Raw genomic sequence first — 14,144 nt, 5'->3', positions numbered from 1 at the left:
ATGATGTGTTGCACGTGCTTTAAAATCTGTTAAAGTAAACATGGCCCCCTCCTCATGTCTGATTGTTGAAATGGCATATTGATGAAGCATAAAATGTATCAAATGTTTAAAAACAATTGTCCTCGAAAATCTGTCGTCGTTGGTCTTCTAAAGCCACATCACTTCCGAAATAAAGAAACGATAAGACGAGTTGTTACCATTATATCACTTAAAGCAATGTACTTTGACCATAAATGCGATTATTGTCACTCAATCAAGAACTATGAAACAAAACACTCGCCACTTTGGCCTTGAATTTGAAAACCAGGGTGGGAATCGTTGGTTCTGACCTTGCTCGTGTCTCAGGATGCTGGACGTAAAGAAAACATCAGGAATGAGATCCATCAGGTCAACCGACAGTCCAACACTACAACTCGAACAATACCACAAACATCTATTACCCACATTAATATGCGCCACACCAATCGTAACTAAGTCGTCAAGTCTCGCGTGGGTTTGAGCCAAATGATGATAGACTTCTGGAAATGGAAGTGTTTCTCAAACTTATCTCTACCTGCAATGGTTCCCTGTTCCGTGCTTCAAGTAATTCGTCAAGTGCGTCAAAAAAACGCCGATAGACTTGTCATTTTCTGCCACCTTGAAAACTCCGGATTGCCCCGGAAAAAGGATTGCATAGCAATTACCCTCAGCTCTAGAGACTAAGGAGGGCATAAGGCCAATTGAGCAAAATCATGTTGACAAATCCGGTGCCTCAAGACCGCTCCGAACAACCATCTATCTTTTCCATCCAGTTGATCAGAATCACTCGCTATCCCTTGAGGGAGGGATTCGAGCTCTTCCGAATACTTCCGAAAATCAACCACTTCCCAAGAACAAACGCTTTCTTTGGCCCAGATTTGGCTTGTGATCGATAATATTTTCTTAGATACCGAAGGTAGCATCTTGGCCAAGATTCAGAGAATCGACCTTGATGCTCGTTAAGGATGCATCATCTGGTTATAGGAGCCGAGATCATTAGTGGCGACCATCAATCCCTCATATATGAACATTAAACATCGAAATTAAACCGTTGAACCGCAATACCTGGCTTCTATCGGCTATTTTCCATTCATCCGAGGCAACCAAGCAGGTCGGGTTAGCTCCCCCGGTCGTTTGTGGCTATCACGTTTATTCGCCGTCTTCTGTCTTGAAGGCATTGTCATGCCGCTTGATTTCTGGTCATCATTAACTATTTTCGTATGATGAAGAAATTAAAGGCTTAATGGAAGGCACTAAAGATTACTATCAGGGCTTGGAAGATAAGATAGTTCAGTTCCAAAAATCGAGAAAACTAGGATGGAAGTAGTTTAAAGGAAATGGCAATTATTCATCCTAGCATCAGTGTCAACCGACAGCCGGACGTTGTAAGGTTATTCAATGGCCTTAGATGAGAATTCAAAGAGGACCTCGTTGCACTCAGGTAAACACATCACAATTATTTGTTTTGCTCAACTAGTATGGTACGTATAAACGGAAGAAACCCCTTTGACAACTTGGCCAAGACTGCCGAGACAAAAGACATGAAATGTGATCTTTTACCTAACAACTAACCCCTTTGGGAATCTTGCTTGACCTTTTGAAAACCAGGATTCTGAGCACGGCAAATCATTACGGAGCTGTTTAAAAAGGGTAAGTAATGTTCGCACAACTAATTGAACGTTTTGAAATCATGTGCACTTGTCAATTTAGTTGAACCGATCTGCGTCTGTCTTAATTGATAGCCGAGATACAAATGTTGTACTGTCGTTCATTTCAGAGCCCTTTAACAGTAGGCAAAAATTGATCCAAAACACCACATTCCTATTGACAATGGTTTTTTTTTCTTTTTCTATCATAAAGCTTTATTTACCCTTTCATTTATTCTCTGTCTGACCGATCTTCTCGCAATTAAGATGGTGCAAAATTTACTCATGCATTTTTATGGTTCTACACATATCAAGATAGGAACCTAATCGACATTTATCTCCAAAATTCATTGCGAGTAAGTAGGTGATTGGACGTACACAGTTCATAAACATTTCAATCCATTGGGATGCCATTGTGTACGTAAATCAAGACGTGAAAGTAACAGTTCTTCTCCAGCAAATCCTTGGTGGTGGCAAGAAGAGATCCTGGAGCGCTTCCAAGCCGACATTTTCCTTTCCCTGCGACCTTCCCCAAAGCTATAACTTTCGTTCATCATCATGTTTTCAATAGAAACGGACCCACGCTGAGTGAACAAAGTTGTCCAAGAAAGAGAGAATTATGCCTCCATCCACGTTAAACTGCTAGATACACATAGAGCTCGTGACAAATCGTTTTGTCACCCAAGCAACCCTCCCGGTCAATGTGCATGGTGCTTCACTCTCAAGATCCCACGGTTATATTTCGAGCCCTTTAGGTCTCCAATGTACTGTGTGTAGTACAGATACAAGGCAAGTACCACTGTATATTATTGTGGGCTAACACTTGGTTCGTGGAATCGATGATCATGTTCAACGAGATGAAAGTGGTGATTAGTCCAGCATCAAGGACATTGGTTTCCATTAAGGAACGCACTTGCTCACTCACTATTGGCTGGTTGACTGGTTGGTTCGTTTGTTTCCATACTCGCAGTGTTTTACCATTCAAATCATAATCCCATTCATTGACCTTGATAGCAGGGAGAATCTTTTGGAAAAAATCACTCCAATACATCACTTCGGATCTTTACGTTCAATTGAAGGCATCCCACGTACCACGTAAAGTGTGTCCGGACTGTAGAGTAAATATGTATTCACAAGAACAGGTTATCGAGTAAAGATTACCATGAAAATGGCAACAGGAAATTCCGCCATCGCCTTTCACACCACTTGGTTGGTGATCGGTTCAATGCTTCAGTAAACTCCTTCAATGACTTCCTACAATTCAAAATTAGTTGGAAAATCTTCTCATCAGTGCTATACGCGTATCATAGACGTTGAGATCCTGGTGTTGAATCATCGAAGACGACAAATAAGAATTCGTACACAGTGCGTACTTGCAGACAAATGCTCTTCAAAAACTGAGGGGAAAATACTAAAGAATTCTAAAATTGAAATGCGATATCAAAGTCACACACTTCCGAAGGAGTGTCTGCTAAGTGGAGTAGTTTAGTCTCCAACTAGTTCTAAAACAAAAGGCGTTGCTTTATTGTACAGTACAAAATGGATGGATATCTTAAAGTTCGCATGTGCAAAAAGGTAAGTAGGTACATCGTTTGGTTTGATTGCACTCACGTTCCGATCACGAGTTGAGTGTTATTTACGCAGAATGTTGAATTATGTCCAAAGAAGGTCGTGCATGATCAATCAATTCCCCGACAAGTGCTTATTATGTGCATGATTTCCAAGTTTTATTGCAGATCTTTAAGAATACTTGGAAAGATTGCCGGGTGACGCTCGATTTCAATGCCATTGAGATTCGAGACAAGGACAATGAGTCAATTGGAAGCTTTGAGCTCTCTGAAGTCGCAAGTATCATGTTGGATGGCAAGAAACATCTGGTGATAAAGACCAAGCAACATCAAAAACTTGAATTCGTACGTAATCATTTCATGACATTTACTAGTATACAGTAGAGCTGGGGCGAGTCCGGCAAAAGTCGGCCTCGTATGAGTCCTCTGATTTCTTGACGTTTTGCCGGACTAGAGTCTTTTAGTGCAGTCAGTTTTAGCAAAAAGACTCGTCTTGCGAAACTCTTGGAAAAATGAATAATTGATTTCTTGACGAGTCCGGACTCGAGTGCTTTCTAGAAGATTCGAGCCCGGCCAATCTCTCAAAAATCGAGTCAAAGACTCGAGTACACCCGGACTCGAGTCCGGACTTGCCCTAGCTCTAGGTCATATACCATTGCGCATTGACACTAACCATGCCTTCATCTAACTTCCTGTAGAAAGACGATGATCCCAAGGTGTTGAATGGCTGGAAGGACCAAATTATGACTTTCAAGAAAGATTCCATGCACTTGGAACTGACTGAGGTGAGAAGAGAGCTAAGAAGCTTGTCCAAATCCCATACGTCTCATTTAGATTTCTTGTCCAAAGTGACGAAACAACGATTGATTGACGTCTAATCGTGATGAATCGAATCCAATTCAATCCAATTCCATTGGACAGAATCTCGTACTTTGACAGTCTAGTATCTTGCAAATCAAAGTTTCTTTATTGTATTTTGATAGCTTCAAATGAATTCGGAGGTCCGTCCGTGTCGCTCGACGTCCATTAAGTCTTCCAAAAGCGTGGTCGTTGCGCGACGAATCTCACGGGAAGATTATGCGACCTTGTCCAATGGTTCCGATGTATTGATGGTGCCCTACTTATCCAAGAGGAAATCTGTATCAATGTCTACCTTGCCTAGGTTTGAAGTCTGGAACGAGGAAAGATCGAATAGGTTTTCGATCTCAAGTACAGACTCCAAGTTCTCCACCGGAATCAGATCCCGGACGTGCTCCAAGGCATCCCGGTCTTCAAGAATGAAACGCCCAATCATCCCTATCCAATCGCAGAACCTGATGACACTTCATGGTCGGTGCAGCCACAGTTCGGAAAATATCAATGTGGTTCCCATGGAAGTATCCACTTTTGACAAACTGTCGGTCCAGAGTGCTCAATTTGTCAGAGCATCGCGGGAGAGCGATCTCGTCGTAACGCCTGAAGCATCACACTCTGCCGAGCTCACGTTTCATTCAAATGCTTTGGACTTTGACGATACAATCGATGTCGGAGCCAATAATAGTAGTTTACCGCCCAAAGCCCAAAAGTCACAACGCTCGATGAAGCCCCCTTCAGCTCAAGGGAGGCCTTCCAAAAAACCTATTGGCGAATCTTTCATGCGAAAGACCTCCGGTTCCATTTCAAGTGCCTTAAAACGCATTTCTCTCTCAAGAGCTCAGTCCGTCAATGAAACCAGAGCCGGTCTGAGAGAGTCGAGGAAACAAATGATCTCGAGTCCCGTGGATCCTCGAAAAATCCGAGAAGATCCCAGGATAAGTCACGTCTTCTCTGAAACCGCGGCCGTAAAGGTACTGCCCTCGCCAGTGCAAATAAAAGCCAAAGATACGAATGACAACCGTCAGAGCACCTTCAGCTTTGACGATGCCATCCTTACTGATCAACTTTCAGCAGGGCCCAAATTAAAGAGGAAAGGCAGTGCCCGTATCGTGGAGCGTGTCAAGTCCCTGCCTAGAAATATTTTAAAGCTTGCGAGTGGAAAATCCTTTGACGACAAGCAGCCTTTGAAGGATGACAAACCCACGATTAAGGACGAGCCACAAAGTAGGCCGAAGTTGGTCAAACAGGATTCCTTGGTGAGCCCAGATAACGAGGAACTTCAAACAAAGTTAAGGAAATGGAAGCAATCAGCTGACACGTCAAGTCCCGTTAATCCTGTAGATGGACTCCATTGGAGAGAGAAACCTCCTTTGCCTGAGAAGTCGTTAAATTTCAAACAAAGGCAATTGAAAAATTTGATTGATGGCAAGATTCAGCCTCCTCCTAACAAAAGATGGCCAAAATATGCCATTTTGGATTTACATGACAAGGCCTGTTTTGAACTGAAAGCAATACAACGGCATCAGGATCGCGAGGAGCTCAACAAATTGTATGACTGTCCCAGAAGGATTTCTTCCATTGATTTGTCAGATGTTTGAACAACAACGATCTCGAATGAAAAGGCCAGATTTAAGCAAGGATATGCCATGGAGTGAAAATAAATTTCACGTTTATTCTTTTCTGAATGCTTTGTGAATTTCAACAAACTAAGTAAGGAACTGCTTTCGAAACATCGTTTCGATATTTTCTATTCTTTTAGGAGTGCACGAAGAGAGTGAGACCGTATCAATGCGACAAATTTGCTGTCTTAATCAATGTGTGAGATGAGAAAAAACAATATTAGACCAACTGATAGTGTGTATGGCTAGATTATGAGTTGAGTCGAGTATTTGCCGTCAGTATAATCTCAACACTAACAACGATTTTCATATAAGCCCAATTGTATTGTAAACCCAAGTGCCCATAAAAAAGAAACTTGTATGTGAAGGCTTTCTGACTTTTTCTAAATATCTTTATTGCCAGACATGTTATGTACGGTGATATATAAAATGATAATATATAAAAATATATATTTGATATATTTTTTTATATATGTATATATTTGGGATCACACATCGGTGATTGGGGGCCATTCTGGGGTGAGAATATCCACTAGAGCGAGGGGAGAGAAGATCTGGGCTTGAACCCATGAACCCGAATTTAAATCGCTTGCGGGTTAGTCAACTACGCTAGAACCATCTCCCTTTTTAATACATTACAACTGTTCTTTCTGATATCGGACCATCACTACGTAAGTGTTCCATTTTACCGGATGACACTATTAGAAGTAAAACTTGAATCGACATTCAGTGTTCCTATTTCCAGGCTGCTTGCTCCATAGAAAATCATCATTCTGTGCCGTTCCCAATCTTCAAAAAGCGATCTAATGATTACAAATCACCTGATGTAAGATGAAGAAATCCAGACTCTTCGAAACCAATACAACACAGAACAAATTATAAATAACCCAAGGAAATAAGATGTTTTTGCCTTTATAACTATTCGTGGTTTGTGGCGACACTAATTGTGCAAAACTGCAGCTTCAGACAGAATGGACAGCCTGGCACAGTGTTGCCGTTTAAAGCCAAAAAAGGTCGCACTATCGAAGCTGTTAACAGAATTACCCGGATGAGTTTTAGTGCATCAAAACGGTCGATTTCCTACTCAAGCACCTCAAATCATTAGTTTTTTCACGTGCATGCCTAAAATGCATTCAATGTAATCCTGGTTTGGAAACTTGTACACCCTGACTATCGTCGGTTTATTGAAACTCTTAAAGTTCATGGATCGAAAGTTATTCAAAAGACACAATATAAAAAAAAAAAATCAGTGCTAAAACAGATTGCTGTTGAAAACTCCTAGTTTGATCATGAAAAATATTTTTCGGCAAGCCTACCTATGTCAGCTGTTTCCAACTTCACAACCATGAATTTGTCTCACTCTCTGATTCAGCCCGTACTGGCAGGATACTTGGACGAATAAGCTCAGCAACCCTGGCTTAGGGATGTGAAAGGTCCCTGAAGAGAAACTCGACTCCTCTAATGCTTCTTATTTTGACTGAGTTGGAAGACTTTTGATCAACTTGCAAGAGTGTTTTTCAACATGATAAGAAGTAAGACATCAAGCCTTGTTAATTGAGAACATAGAGGAAAGCATTCAATTACATTTGTAGAAATCTAAGTGAGTATGGCAAACCAGGATGGCGTGACCAAACGTTGTATAATCATTGAGCAAAATTTATGTCTATTCATCCCTCTTAAAATCAAGATTTTTCCAACTCACATTAGATGATAAAAATACTTTTCACGTTAGGTCTTAAAACCATTATGACCACATTGAACATTCTGAAATATTGTTCCAATTTCAACCATTTTAATCTCCTCTTGTGGAAAAACACACTTTCAGGCATCCAAAAATGAGTCATTTTGACATACATAAATTGAATACATGTTTGATCTTGGGGGGACACCCGAAAGTGATGTCCGAAGCTTGAATACAACTTGAATTTTGTTAGCAATTGACAATAGTACTGGCTCTCTCTCCATTGATAGTTCTGTCGATAAGATACAACATTTATTATTTTCATTATTTTGGGATCATTATCATCATTTCCAGGTTAAGACACTCTGAATGGAAGTTAGGGTATGTAAAAACAAAGTAGGACAGACAGCCAGTCTTTAGAGGATAACCAGAACAAAAAGACCGAGATCTAGTTGTATCAAACTCCTATCCTCCTTCATCAAATTGTCAAAGTCATAAAATGCTTGATCAACCAACCACACGAGTCTTACGAGTCTTTTGAGTCTATTGAGTCGTTGGCCAGATTCCGGACAGCCCTACCCCAGTGTCTCCGTGTGGTGGTTGAAAATCGAAATTGAACAGCAACCCTGAATTCTTGACTGATCCAACCAAATCAGAGGAACAAAGTGAGAAACTCTCGAACCAACCTATTTATCCTCCCTCATTGAATCCATCGATGTGTATCCATTGATCTTTGAACTTTGGGAGGCCCAGAAGAATGTGAGATTGATTGTCCCTCTGCCCGTTCCACCTGTTCCACTTGTTCCACCCACCCGCCGATCCAACCGTGGTGGTGGAATTGACATTGGTGGGGCGCCTTCGATCCTCAACCTATCTGCCTCTGCCTTCAGTTCCTCCCACTCAGCCCCACCATGCCGCCCAAAAAAGGGCCCTCTTTGAAGATTGTCACACCTACCGCCCCCGTTGAGTACGTATGATTGGCCCCTCCCCAAAGCTGAAACAGACAAACACAGAGCCCGGGGGCCAGGGAGTTGTATAACCCTTACTTGGCAACCCCTGTTTCTGAAGGTTGGGCCAAATTCATGTCAGGACCAGATTTCAAGGGTAATGGTGCCGATTACCGTTTTAGATTAGGTCAGGTTGGGTTTAATTAGGGATACCGCGTTTGTTGAACGGACTGAGTGAAGGTACTAAAGGACATCCAGGACATCTTTTGGGATGGAGGGGTAGGAAACTCAATTATGCAACATTAAGAGAGTTCTTGAGATGGCAACTGTGGCGGCATAAGGCAATGCGAATTAATATATTGATTTGGTCAGGAAGTTTCGGTGACATGACCTAACCATATGATCGTAATTCGAATGAATAGTTTACCAATCTCATCCCGTAGAATTCAAGCCATGGGCTGATGATATTTATGTCTCGATTTAATAGAGCTTCCTGATGAGAATCTCATTGGAAATCTGACGCCCATGAAGGTTTTGGTTATTTGTTAACACCTACTAGTGCGCCACGGCCAGTATGTTAGGTTTGATTATGCTTCTTGCCAGATTTGATGGTTTGGTAAGCAAAATGTATCCGTCCGTCCAGAACACTTGCCTCGTGTCCCTCACCAGATTTAGAAACATCTCTAATCTGCGGGACCATCCTCCAGGAATACTTGACAGGTTTTTTGATGTATCGGAAGCCAGTGAAACTACTGAAATCGGTTAGATATGAGTTAAAAGAGCTCACATGTCAAATACCTCCATAATTAGGACTTTCGTTTTCTAATATCTGATTGAAATCTCGAGTTGTCTTTGTATTAGCCCAAGTCATTCGAAGGAAAAAAAAACGTATTCATTGTTTACGGACCCCTGTTTACAAAGAAGGCTGTTAATAAGCTGTTGGGTTGGACCATAATAGGAAATGATGCTTTTATCGAGAGCCTAGGTATGCATGTATTCCGTCATGCTTGCTTATGCCAATCTTTTGAAATGGACACCAAATGCCCCATTAGGTCGGGCCTCTGAGGTTTATTTGAAAATGTCGGCCAGTTCAACTTGCTGGGGTCGGATTACTAGGTACGGTCACTCATGGATCTCTGGAGAAGAATGCCTGCCCTCTGTTTGAAGCCATCCACCATGCTTTGGGGGTGCCCTTGGGTTCAGACGCGAGACTGTTTTATGAATGGTTTTATTTTCCCGCAGACCCGCTACTCCGGCCATTCCGCGTGATTTGGACTCGCATACCACCATCACCATCGGAGATTTGACGTGTGCCATTGAGGCCGATGATCTCGAGTCGATTTGCGTCCTCGGACGAGGCGCTTACGGAGTGGTCGAGAAAATGAAACACAAGCAAACGGGTACCATTCTGGCCGTGAAGGTATTTGTCAGGCTGGATGGATTGAGTAGGTGAGAGATGTTTGATTCAAGCTTGGATTTGTCCTATATGTTTTTAGCGCATAACCGCGACCGTGAATAGTATCGAGACGAAACGCCTCCTGATGGACTTGGACATCTCCATGCGCTCGTCGGATTGTCCGTTCACGGTCCACTTCTACGGTGCCATGTTTCGTGAGGGCGATGTCTGGATTTGTATGGAAGTCATGGACATCTCGTTGGACAAATTCTATGTGCGAGCGTTCAAAAATACTATCCACATCCCCGAAGAAGTGCTCGGAAAAATAGCCTTTGCAGTATGTATCTTTCTGTTCAGATGACTTTACTTATACCCAAACTCATTCACAGACCTAAATCGAATACTGTCGACATGTGATTGATTACAGTCGGAATTAAATTGGTTTGAGATGTCATTAATTACGTCTACAATTACTTACCAATTGTATTATTCAATTAAATTTGTAAACACATTTCTTTCCTCTGTCGCACAAATTACTAGTCTGTTGCGTCTGTCAAAATTTGTCGACATTTTTCGTCTGTAATTTTTCCTTAGGATTTCTTTAGAATTATCTTGTCAGTTTTAGTCGGAAGTAGCTATTAAGTAGTANGTCAAAATTTGTCGACATTTTTCGTCTGTAATTTTTCCTTAGGATTTCTTTAGAATTATCTTGTCAGTTTTAGTCGGAAGTAGCTATTAAGTAGTAAATGAAGGGATAACACTATTAATGTTTCGACCACCTTCATCTGTTCTTAAAGAAATGATTACCAGGCCTTGGTGATGCTACTTACTTAGCTGAAAAATATTGTTTTTTAATAACTAGTCACTTTCTGCTTGATCAGAGAGTGCCTTTCCATGCACAGATCAAATTTAATTTAGCATGATTGTCTCACCTAACACCCTGAAAAACAATTCAACCAAAGGATTTGAGGAGATCGATTTGTTTAGAGCAGAGCAAAAGTACAAATTTAAATATGATTGCGCACAAAGGTTTACCTTGAAATAAGTGGAGTGTCTAAAAGTCATTCAAAAGTGTATGCCCAAAAATTCGTCATGTGAATAAAAAGAAATTGTTATTATTTGCAATTGGAATATCGCTTTTATTTGGGCCCAAGGGTACTTAATTGCAATTACTCCGGATTTAAATATCATTATTATAATTCATCAGAGGTCTGTTGTCATTGATGATCCATATTTTGCCTCTAGGTGATAAGTGCACTCCATTATCTGCAAACCAGGCTGCAAGTCATCCATCGCGACGTCAAGCCCTCCAATATCCTCATTTCCCGCAACGGTCAAGTCAAAATGTGCGATTTCGGAATTTCAGGATATCTTGTGGATTCCGTAGCCAAAACCATTGAAGCCGGCTGCAAACCCTACATGGCAGTAAGAAGTGCAATCCAAGCTAACTCCTGTTAACTGTTCCTATCAGCCGTTAAAGGCAAGTGTCCTAACTCAATGTACTTTACATTTATAGCCAGAGCGCATTGACCCGTCCGGAAATCCGTCAAATTACGACGTCCGCTCGGATGTTTGGAGTTTCGGAATTTCCATGATTGAGATCTCGACGGGGAATTTTCCGTACAAAACGTGGGCTTCGCCGTTCGAACAACTGAAACAGGTGGTGGTGGAGCCCGCACCCCAATTACCGTCTGGAAAATTCACGCCCCAATTCGAAGACTTTATAAACATGACGTGAGCATTTTTTTAACTCATTCAAATCTGTGTGCTCGAGGAAATACTGATAGATTGTTAGCCATTTAAAGAATGTTTGGTCATGACAAGTAGTTGATATTTACTCCAAAATGGCAACTGCCCGAATATGCCCAACAAAAATTACCAATCAAAAGTGGTTTGGGTACGGTTTTTATTTATTCTTTTTTTTTGCCGACTTCCCTACCGCTACTGGGATTGGAATCCCAGCAGTTCAAGACAATAAACTTAGTCATTTTACTTAACTTTAATTTGTACATATTATTTGATCGACCAACGGATGGATTAGAGTTGGCTGATCTGGCTAACTCTTGAATATAAGGTTGATCGGGAATTTTTGTCAAAAACTTGTCCAAGTCTGACTTAAACCCTGCTACTGGATCAACGCCTACATACTCCCTACGAATATTTGAAGGCAGCAAATTGAACAAAGAAGGAGCCCGAGAAAGAAGAGAGTTGGACTTCATTGTTCGAACTAGCCTGGATTCTTGAAGGCTTGAAGGTGCTCTCAAAACGCACATTAAGCCTCGACGGTCATTACAATTGACCCTAAATCCTGGGTGGGGACAAAGCTCATGGATGCTTTTGAAGACGTACAGTATCAGATACCTTTCGTACCTTCTCTGAAAACTGCACAATCCCAACCTTTCTAACCTCTCCCAATGCGAGAGCTCTCTCAATCCTGTCATGTTCCTAGTAAAACATCTTTGGACTTGTTCGACCTTTTGCAAACCTGCTGAATTCATTGGAGTCCAAATGGGAGAGGCATATTCAAGATGCGGCTGGACAATCGACTTCCGCATCTTGAATATGGTTAAACCGTTTTTCCGCCAAACTGGAGATTTTGGCTAAGGCATCACTACTAGGTTCAAGTATTCAGTAGGAATAAGAAGATTCGTTACTTAAAGACGGCTTGTTCCACTCTGGTGTCCTATTGTCTATTATCCCCCACTATTACCTTTCAATCTTTGTATGATATTTGGTCTACCAACGAATTTGAGTTGGCAGACCGAGCTAGTCCTTAAATGTAAGGGTTGATCTGGAACACTTCATTGAAACATTTCATTTCAACCCTTCATGGTGACCCATGCTTAATCAACCCGAGTAATCCTGTCGATTACATCATTTTTCTCTTTGATGGTCTGATTTTGCGTTCTTTTTTTGTATCTCAAGTGTTTGCGAACCAAAATGTGTTGTTGACCTTCGGTTCCGGCCATTTCGTTGTTTTCTACTGAATCTGAACTAGCCCTTTCTTATGGTGAATATTCAATGTTCATGCCATGTAAAATTGAATCAGAGACCCCATTTCCTCACCGACATTTCAATCAAGTACGTTCTGTCCTCTAAAATTTCACTGATCGTTTCGATATGGTTGTTTTTAGGTTACAGAAAAAAGTCAATGAGCGCGCCACGTATTCAGCTCTCTTGGAACATCCGTTCCTCCAACTTCATAGTCAGATGAACACTGACATCTCGGGATTCGTGTCCCAAGTTCTGGATGCACCCGAACCCGCAGCGGCCTCCACAAATGCCAATGGAGAACCCTAGGAAATAGAATGAGGTCTCGTTCCTAGTCCTCGCCATCTTACTCATCCCCATATATTCCTCGAAAACATTAAGAAGAAGAACAACAACTAAAAAGGAAGACTATAAATCTACAGAATGTGAGACGATAAATAAACAATAATACTAGTCTCGTAACTAACGGCGAAGCGTGTCATAAAACCAAGGGAAATCTGTCATTTACCGGTGGTTGGTGAATGATGACCTTTCCAAACAGACATTGACCTTTGTCGAGTTTGTCATGCTACAAAAACCTCTTGACTGATCAACATTGATTGGATTGGCTCGACGTACTGAAGTGGCAATTGACACTTCAAATTCCATTTCCAACGTAAAAATCATGGTCAACCTTGAAACAATTTTCACATTGTTGACTTTTTGTTACCTCTGGTCAAGCAGAACAGGTGTTGGTTTTTTAGTCTCCAACGGAGATGCTTGGTGACTGATGTTGACTGATGTATTACAAATCAGTGGGGTGAAATACGGGATCAGTTGTGGACGTGACCATCCTTTATTGGAGAAGCAAAGGAGGGGTAAATTGGAGGGAATAAGCCTGGAAAATCTCAAATCATGGGATTTAATTCCTTAATACGTTTGCTCAAATTCCAAAGCTCATCCTGGAATTAGTGATGGGAATTTGATACGCTGATGAAATCCTCTAGTTTCGTCCATTCTGAATTACGTGCTTGTCCACGGAAATGCGCCAACTTAGAGTTCTAGACTTGTAGGTCCAACAAATCGTTTTGATATAGAATTGTAAATTTAAGGATTGAAGAACGTAACATAGAAATTCACACAAAGCATTTGAAGAATGTTCAACTTGCTTAAATCAAATATTTTATTATGACTTTTCGGGCTGAGGTAAGAAACCCCCCCAATCATTGAGGAACAAAATCTTAGAAGAAGCAATATGACCCTATCGGCCACCGCCAATTCATTGCTTGACCAAATATCATACATTGTTCAGTCTCTTAATCAAGCATTCCTCGTTTGTAAAGGTTAAAATGCCAACACCAAATAAAACTAAAAATGTATAGAAGAGATCTCAATTGGATCAATTTTATCATTGCCCTAATTTGGTGTCGTTTATCCAGTTCTA

At 41.2% G+C, this 14,144-nt stretch overlaps 2 protein-coding genes across 3 annotated transcripts; both read left to right on the top strand.

The window, feature by feature from the left end:
• The first annotated feature begins 2,986 nt into the window (after positions 1 to 2,986).
• LOC131881107 (uncharacterized) lies at positions 2,987 to 5,772 on the top strand. Of its 2 annotated transcripts, none has more exons than XM_059227878.1 (4): positions 2,987 to 3,239; positions 3,401 to 3,577; positions 3,931 to 4,017; positions 4,216 to 5,772. In XM_059227878.1, exons 1-4 carry the CDS (start codon positions 3,204 to 3,206, stop codon positions 5,683 to 5,685), a joined length of 1,770 nt encoding a protein of 589 aa, XP_059083861.1. In that variant the 5' UTR covers positions 2,987 to 3,203; the 3' UTR covers positions 5,686 to 5,772. The 2 variants fall into 2 exon arrangements, with proteins under 2 accessions (XP_059083861.1, XP_059083869.1); XM_059227886.1 differs by having other exon boundaries at positions 3,149 to 3,239; positions 3,390 to 3,577.
• Positions 5,773 to 7,992: 2,220 nt separating this feature from the next.
• On the top strand, positions 7,993 to 13,187 carry LOC131881174 (dual specificity mitogen-activated protein kinase kinase 6-like). Its single transcript, XM_059227958.1, has 6 exons — positions 7,993 to 8,354; positions 9,577 to 9,754; positions 9,831 to 10,067; positions 10,976 to 11,155; positions 11,247 to 11,464; positions 12,865 to 13,187. The coding sequence occupies exons 1-6, from the start codon at positions 8,299 to 8,301 to the stop codon at positions 13,028 to 13,030; spliced, it is 1,035 nt and encodes a 344-aa protein (XP_059083941.1). The 5' UTR covers positions 7,993 to 8,298; the 3' UTR covers positions 13,031 to 13,187.
• Positions 13,188 to 14,144: the final 957 nt, after the last annotated feature.

Source organism: Tigriopus californicus, chromosome 1 (genome assembly GCF_007210705.1).
Source record: "Tigriopus californicus strain San Diego chromosome 1, Tcal_SD_v2.1, whole genome shotgun sequence".
NCBI lineage: Eukaryota > Metazoa > Arthropoda > Copepoda > Harpacticoida > Harpacticidae > Tigriopus > Tigriopus californicus.
Note: the sequence above shows the minus strand (reverse complement) of the source record. Positions and strands in the feature narration are given on the sequence as shown.

Excerpts from the sequence above, each read along its gene's own strand:
- LOC131881107 (XM_059227878.1), top strand. The coding sequence starts at position 3,204 with ATGGATGGATATCTTAAAGTTCGCATGTGCAAAAAG. Across the intron at positions 3,578-3,930 it reads AACATCAAAAACTTGAATTC|AAAGACGATGATCCCAAGGT; the intron begins GTACGTAATCAT and ends AACTTCCTGTAG. Across the intron at positions 4,018-4,215 it reads TGCACTTGGAACTGACTGAG|CTTCAAATGAATTCGGAGGT; the intron begins GTGAGAAGAGAG and ends GTATTTTGATAG.
- LOC131881174 (XM_059227958.1), top strand. The coding sequence starts at position 8,299 with ATGCCGCCCAAAAAAGGGCCCTCTTTGAAGATTGTCACACCTACCGCC. Across the intron at positions 10,068-10,975 it reads TCGGAAAAATAGCCTTTGCA|GTGATAAGTGCACTCCATTA; the intron begins GTATGTATCTTT and ends TTTTGCCTCTAG. Across the intron at positions 11,156-11,246 it reads GCTGCAAACCCTACATGGCA|CCAGAGCGCATTGACCCGTC; the intron begins GTAAGAAGTGCA and ends TTACATTTATAG.